This window comes from Electrophorus electricus, chromosome 11 (genome assembly GCF_041902795.1).
Source record: "Electrophorus electricus isolate QZ-2024a chromosome 11, ASM4190279v1, whole genome shotgun sequence".
NCBI classification, from domain to species: Eukaryota; Metazoa; Chordata; class Actinopteri; order Gymnotiformes; family Gymnotidae; genus Electrophorus; species Electrophorus electricus.
The window spans coordinates 5,670,001-5,677,500 of record NC_137507.1 but is presented as its reverse complement, the minus strand read 5'-3'; the positions used below and the strand labels follow the sequence as shown (position 1 = coordinate 5,677,500).

Below are 7,500 nucleotides of genomic sequence, written 5' to 3'. Positions count from 1 at the left end.
CAGTATTATGCCTGAAATGGGTGCACTGAATCTAAAACTTGCTCACCTGTGACTGTACCTTAAATAAGCCTGGTGCAGTGGGTGCAATAGACAGTAGTGTTTTTCTACATTTTCCTGGCTTGGTGAATAGTTTGTTTAAGATGTCACCTCTTCCCATACGTCTTTCACTTCTACAGCTGCAGATACATCTAATAGAGCATCTTAGCCATGCCTTAACATGTGGAGCAATATGGACAAGCTTACAAAAAAGATCATGTATAATCAATACAAAGTAATGGAAAAAGAAACCAGATCACAGATGGGGATCCAAAAAGCAATAAAATGGCCAATGTGAAGTCTGTTGGTGAATTCCTTATCCTCCAGCCAGACAGTGATACTAGCAGCCAATCAAAGGATTGAGAGTCTGGGTCCTGGTAGAAAGTAACATACTCTCAATGCCCTCATACCAGAGGGCGCAGATCCCCTGGAGTGTCCCTGCTTAATCAGTAAACATTTCTCTCTCTAGTGCTGCCAACTTAGCATTTAAAACTTTACACTTCCAAAAATTTCAGGCAGAGCCATTTTACTTCTGTGTCCCAGCAGAGAGACTTTTTTGTCTGCTTACTAGAGACCATCTCTCCTTTTTCCTTTCTAAGAACCAATGACATTAATCCTAACACCACCAAACCTCTCTTCATGTTTTTTAAATTTCTTTTTAGGTTGTCACTCTTGGTTTTTAGTTAGATCGGTTTATCATGATTTCTGCATTCATTTCCCAGGTGCAACATGTGTGATAAGGGCTTCAAAAAATCCAGCCACCTGAAGCAACATGTTCGTTCTCACACTGGTGAGAAGCCGTACAGGTGTAACCTGTGTGGGCGGAGCTTTGTATCAGCAGGAGTGCTCAAATCCCACCTGAACACACACACAGGTGAGGAGCAGTCTAGGAGAAAACTTGATGTCGTGAGATAGACATCCCATAGTGGTTATGCTTTAGCCTCGTATACTGCCTGCACTCACTACAAAAATCACAGTTTTTTATGATATAACTGTAACATTCTCTCTCTTACTCTCTCTGGGTCTCTCTCTAGGAGTGAAAGCATTTAAGTGTAATGTATGCGACTCCTCGTTCACCACTAATGGTAGTCTGAATCGGCACATGATCATCCACCTGAACACAAAGCCATTCAAGTGCTCTCTGTGTGAAGAGAGCTTCCGTACACACCTGCTGCGCAGGAAACACATGAAGCTTTTCCACTCTATTGGCCCCAGAGGTACACAGCTAGTGCACAAACCAGAAGCTACTTCATAAAGGGACAAACATGAACAGGCCTTTCAAGCAATGTCTGAAAATTTCATGAACAAAACATGCTAATGTAATGTTTACCTCATTTTTAACGTAGCCTTTCTTTATATGCATTAACTGTCTTACCAGACCTAAAGGGAGTGAGTGGCACTTCCTACTGGCCAGCTGGTAGGTGCTTGAAGGTGCTGATCAGTAGTGGCTGTCTGATGGTTGTATACTTTTGATGCTTCGCAGTGCTGGATGGGGAAGAGGTTGGAGAGGATGATGGCAGTACGGAGCAGTCCATGATGAAGAGGTGCCGAGCAGGCATCATTACCTTCACAGAGGAGCAGACAGCTGAGCTGGCTAAGAGAGAGCCTGCAGACATCGCCTCCATCTCTGAGAGGGTTCTGGTCCAGTCTGCGGCCGAGCGGGACCGCATTAGCGAGATGAAGGACAAGTCTGTGGTGCTGGACCAGGAGCCCAAGTTTGCCAACCGCTGTCAATACTGCCCGAAGAGCTTCAAGAAGCCAAGTGATCTAGTCAGGTAATAGTATGTATTCACATGTGCTGGCTTCCCTCTGCATGGGGTGGTGGGTCTAGTATGTGGGATTGACCACACTGGCCCACCGCTGGCTTCAATCATTATAAAGGTCATGGGACTGGGCTCTTTTTTTACTTAACTTTATGTTTGGCTAGCTTCTGTATAATACTTAAATACTGTATATTCATCTTCCTTTCCTTTTCATTTAGAGGTTCACTCCAAGATGAGCTGATTATATATATGCCAAACATGTCCTTTTCTAAATGTCTTAGAGCTGTGTCAAAGTCAAATGTATTTATATAGCATTGTCACAAAGCAGCTTTACACATGCCCAGGTCCAGTCCCCCAGTGTGCAAGCCAAGGGCGACAGTGGCAAGGAAAAACTCCCTAGAACATGAAGAAGAAACCTTGAGAGGAACCAAGACTCAAAGGGGGGGCCCGTCCACCTCTGTCCAGCAATGGACACTACAATACTGTTAGTCACTACAGAGCTGTGTCAGTGTGCCAGCTGCAGGAAGTGTGTAATGCTGTGCAACATGGGAGAGTGCACAGTTCTCAGAAGCTCACGGATTGTCAGAGTGGTTGTTGAGATGTGTGTTAGGTGTACTGTGTTGGGTTGTGAGAGTGGTTGTTGATGTGTGTTGGTTTTACTGAGCTAAGGTGGTGGAAGTGATTACTGAGGTGTGTGTTAGGTGTACTGTACCTGATGAGCTCATTCACTAAACTTCCACCAGCTTACTGCTGTCTGATCCATAGTGTCTACCTGTGCTTTGGTTGTTAAACTGTTTGCCATGGGTTTCAGTTTGACCTGTAGGTTGAGTTGTAGGGTGAGCTCCGAGCTGTAAGTTGGGAGTTATATGCCCTGTGAGTTGTTGGTTGGGAGTTATAAGCCCTGGCAATTGCAGAATGCTGTCATTGTAGGAGGCATAGCAGTAACTGGCTGATAATTTCTGGTTTGATTAAAATTCTGCTTGTAGTAGCACTGTGTGTAACTGAAGATAGTCCTTGTGCATAAGGTTTGCGGAGGAAGACTAGCTGTATTAAACCATAACTTGTGGTCTAATAGTAATGGACATAAGGATTAATGATATCTTGATTAACATTGCTGTGCATGAACAAGGTGTGGCTGATTAAAGGAGAGCACTGGGAGCATCAGTGAGCACTTAGCACAGATGTATATCTTTTCTGAGACTAGCTTTAAAGTCTGTGCAGTAAGAAATACAAAAACTCTTCATACCAACTGGATTTGGTGCCCCTGCGGTGTGTTTTTGCACCTGTGTAACAACCAATCTGACAGTGCTGTTGTCTTTTGACCGCAGACACATCCGCATCCACACAGGGGAGAAGCCGTATAAGTGTGAGGAGTGTGGGAAGAGTTTCACAGTCAAGTCCACCCTGGACTGCCATGTCAAGACCCATTCAGGTAGGTGTCTGAGATGTGAGCATGCACAAACAGCCCCATCAACCCACTGTCACCTGGATTGCAGGCTTTCTGAATTTGAGGAACAACAAAGGATTTGACAAAAGAACCAGGTTTTTATAGTGGAAATAATTACTGCCCAGGGTAAGCGAATACCAGGTTCTAGGATCCAGTTCAGTTCTTTGCTGCGGATTGACCTCATGGCTGTGCTGTCTGATTATGTGAGTGATGCATGGTGAATAACATTAACCCAGATGCAGATGTGCCTTTGTGCATCTGCCTAATGTCTGCTAATGTATATTTTTGCAGGTCAAAAACTGTTCAATTGTCACATGTGCAACACATCCTTCTCCACGAAGGGCAGTCTGAAGGTGCACATGCGTCTACACACGGGCTCCAAGCCCTTCAAGTGTCCATACTGTGAGCTGCGCTTCCGCACCTCTGGCCACCGCAAGACCCACATCCAGTGCCACCTGCGCCAGGGGTCTGACATCAGGAAGGGCAGGCGCGGGGCCGGGGCCGAGAGGGCTGCAGGTTCAGCCGTTCAGAGCCAGACCACCACAGGGCAGCAGACCCCCACTGCTGCAGAGACTCTTCCCCCAGTAGGACTCCTGCATGCTGGCTCCACAGACTCCAGCATCTACATCCCCACCAACCCAGTCCTCACAGGCCAGTATGAACAGAGCCTTCTTCAGCAGGGACTCGTTGGACAGACCATTTTACCTGCTACCATGTCAGGTGATTTTCATGCACACACACACACACACACACACACACACACACACACACACACACACACACACACACACACACACACACACACGCACGCACGCACACACACACGCACACACACAAACATACTTATTTATGGCAAAAAAAACTGCAGGAAAGTTTCTTGAATGTAGTCAGTAAATATTAAATCTTAACCTGAAATGGAATTTTCTTAGTGTAATATTCAGGCGTCATTTTGACGCCTTGCTGGTTCCTAACCCAGGAGGATTATAGCAAATAGAATGGATCGCTGTACAAGGTGAAGAGATCAGATAACTCTGCTCTGTAGAAGTCACAGTTTCAGAATATGATGAGTGCCTCCTTTAAATCTGTGTTGTTTGTGTATATTTAGATTCTATTTCCAGAAGGAAATCATCCATTAAGACGATTTTTCATTAAGACAGTTTTTCAGGGGTTAAGCTTTGAGCAGGCTGTAAGAGTGTTTCTCTCCACATAGAAACACACTCCCATCATATAAAAATCACAGCAACAACACAAATACCTATCAGGTCTGTAAATTCTGGCTTTACACCAAATTACAGTACGAGGTCTTGGCCAAAGGTGATATAGTTCAGCTGGGAGAAGCCAATAGTCAGGTTTGGAAGTTACAGGAAAGCAAAATGACCCTGTGCCATAAGAGATCACTGGGGTCAGGAAGTTTTATGGTTAAATGCCCAAGCCTCCGAGCTTCCAGGAGCCACGTGTATCTTCGGCTAGATTATTTGAACGTGTTTGGAATTTATCATTGAGTGTTTTACACTAGCAGTGTAACTGACATGCTCACAGACTGGGTTCATTAGTACTTTTACAATCTCACACTGATGAGTCTACATGCGTGCGTCTGTGTGCGTGCACGCGCGTGTGTGTGTGTGTGTGTGTGTGTGTGTGTGTGGTTACCATGCAGCAGGGGCTGATCTGACGGTCTCCCTGTCTGAGGGTCTGGCTACCCTGGAGGGGATTCAGCTTCAGCTTGCCCCAGCCAGCATTCTCTGCCCCAATGTGCAGATCTCAGGCATCGACACCACCAACATCAATAACATCACCCTGCAGGTAACACCTATGTAATTGTAAATGTAATTGTGTGTTTGTGCATGCTCGGTGTAACTGCGCATGTGTGTTGTTTTTGTGCCCCGTATTATTGTCTCTGTGTGCCCTGTATAACTCGGTGTGTGTGTTTTTGTATGTGTCTGCGTGTCTGTGTGCACATGCAGATTGACTCCAGTATTCTGCAGCAGACTCTGCAGCAGAGTGGCTTGCTGGCCCACTCTCTAAGTGGAGAGCCTGCCCCTCCCCAGCACTCCACACACCTGCTTGCAGCAACAGGTGATGCGTCAGTCCCAGCCAATGTGGTGATCCAGCCAATAAGCAGCCTCCCTCTACAGAACTCCTCCTCTTCCGCCAGCGTTACTATTGGCAACCTCACAGAGCAGGACAATGCAGGTCTCTTATACCTGTATATGTACACACACACACAAAAACAGTTTCTTATGAAAACATATGCTTGCGGCATCTTTGCCCCTCTTAGCCTGATATCTTTTTTGAATAGTAGTGAACTGCTGCAGATTACAAATGCATCTTGGTCTTATCACAAATGCATCTTTCACCCACAAATTGGGTGTTGTGCATGTGTTCTGCTGCAGGCGCTGAGCAGTTGGCACAGGTGGTGGAAGCCCCAGGACTGGTGGGTGGCAGTTCAGGGGCCCCAGAGATTACCCTCACCATCAGCAACTCCACTCTCACCCAAGCTCTCTCTCATTCACACACACACACGGCTGCAGTGCCGGCAAATAACAGCCAGGAGATCACCCTCACTATATCAGGTACCGTACACACAGACAATCAATGACACACACACTCACAGCATATTGGGCAAGCAGCAAAACAAGAGAGTTTTCCTGCTCCTGTTGTATAAGCTCTCATTTTCCAAACCTTGAACCTGAATATTTTTTGACTCTGCAATTTGTTTCTTTGTATTAGACTTAGCTGGCTGGTCCAGTGCTCCCAGGGGTAGTCGTCGCCACATTCACTCTGTACAAAAGCCTCTTCACAATGAACTTCTTCTGAGTCTTAAACTCTTACCCTTCACTTACTTTTAACAGGCACAAGAACATATGTTTTCCTTTGACCACACTGACTAAATTTATGCATAGATAAATAATTCCTCAGCAGAAGAACCAACATTGATTAAAGTGCCAAGAACTCATCACCTATTTCCATGATCAGCAGAACTAAAATTAGAAGGAAAAGGTTGCTAAGGTTGGCTGCTGCAGCCACACCCTGACACAGGAGAGGGCAGGATCTCTGCTTTAGCACAGCCACACACACGCAGAAACATATTAGATCAATCCTATTTTAGATTCAGCTGTGAGACAGGCAGTGTAATGATCAGACTAAAGCTGACAGTCTTCCAGTGTTCTGAGGACAAAACTGCAATTATTCTGTCAGTTTATCATAGCAAGTGTTTAGCCTGAAAGAATCATGGTGTTTTACTTTGTTCAAATTTTGGCCTCATGAGTCAGATGTATCTAATGCATGGTTATTATGGTGTGCGTGCCTGTGTTTTCATCAGTGTGTATACAGTCCTGGCCAAAGGTTTACAACTGACAAATTGGTTTTCAAAGTTTCCTGCCTTAGTTTTTTAGATCCTTTTGTCAGATGTTTATATGGTATAGTGAAGTATAATTATAAGCACTTCATGTTTTTTAGCTATTTAATGACAAAAATACATCCAGTTTAAGCAAACACTTTTACAGTGTAGACCCTTCTTTAAGACTTCTGCAATTCACCTTGGCATGCTGGGTATCAGCTTTGTCACTTGGTGCTCTGTCACGCTGGAAAAAGCATTGTTCATCACCAAATTTCTCCTGGATTGTTGGGAGGAGTTGCTCTTGGAGGATGTTGATGCTATTTCCTATTCATGGCAGTGATCTTAGGCAAAGTTTCGAGCAAAGCCACTCCCTTGTATAAGAAACCCCAAACATGAATGGTCTCAGGATGTCTCACTGTTGGCATGACAAGATTCACAGCGCTCACATTTTCTTCCCTGGACACTCATTTGTCCCAAACAGTCCGAAGGGGGCTTCAGAGAAAATAACTTTACCCCAGTCCTCTGCAGTCCATTCCCTATACATCCTGCAGAATGTCAATCTGTCTTTGATGTTTTTCTTGGAGAGAAGTGGCTTTTTTACACCAAGCAATCCTCCAAAAGCCTTTGCCTCACTGTGCGTGCAAATGCACTCACACCTGCTCTCTGCCATTCCTGAGCCAGCTCTGCACCGGTGGTGACACAATCCTGTAGCTACATCCTCTTTACGAGATACTACTGGTGCTTTTTTAACTTTTTTGGGTGCTCTGAAGTCTTCTTCACTGCAATTGAACCTCACTCCTTGACGTTCTTGATAAATGGTTGATTTAGGTGCTGTCTTACAAGTAGCAATGTCCTTGCCTGTGGTTTTAGCTGCCTTGTCCTCGTTAACACTTTCTCCTGAGCTAACAAGAAGA

General features: G+C 45.1%; 1 protein-coding gene across 10 annotated transcripts in view; it reads left to right on the top strand.

Moving 5' to 3' along the window:
* LOC113580623 (zinc finger protein 236) overlaps positions 1-7,500 on the top strand; it is a 39,909-nt gene that overhangs the window by 22,949 nt on the left and 9,460 nt on the right. For 8 of the 10 annotated variants that reach the window (XM_081723447.1, XM_081723453.1, XM_081723449.1 and 5 more), the window contains 8 exons: positions 759-910; positions 1,071-1,253; positions 1,520-1,811; positions 3,128-3,231; positions 3,538-3,966; positions 4,904-5,049; positions 5,211-5,439; positions 5,640-5,819. In XM_081723447.1, the coding sequence (XP_081579573.1) occupies positions 759-910; positions 1,071-1,253; positions 1,520-1,811; positions 3,128-3,231; positions 3,538-3,966; positions 4,904-5,049; positions 5,211-5,439; positions 5,640-5,819 (1,715 nt within the window). The remainder of the gene's footprint in view (positions 1-758; positions 911-1,070; positions 1,254-1,519; positions 1,812-3,127; positions 3,232-3,537; positions 3,967-4,903; positions 5,050-5,210; positions 5,440-5,639; positions 5,820-7,500) is intronic. The other 2 variants (XM_081723445.1, XM_081723452.1) reach the window with 2 other exon arrangements.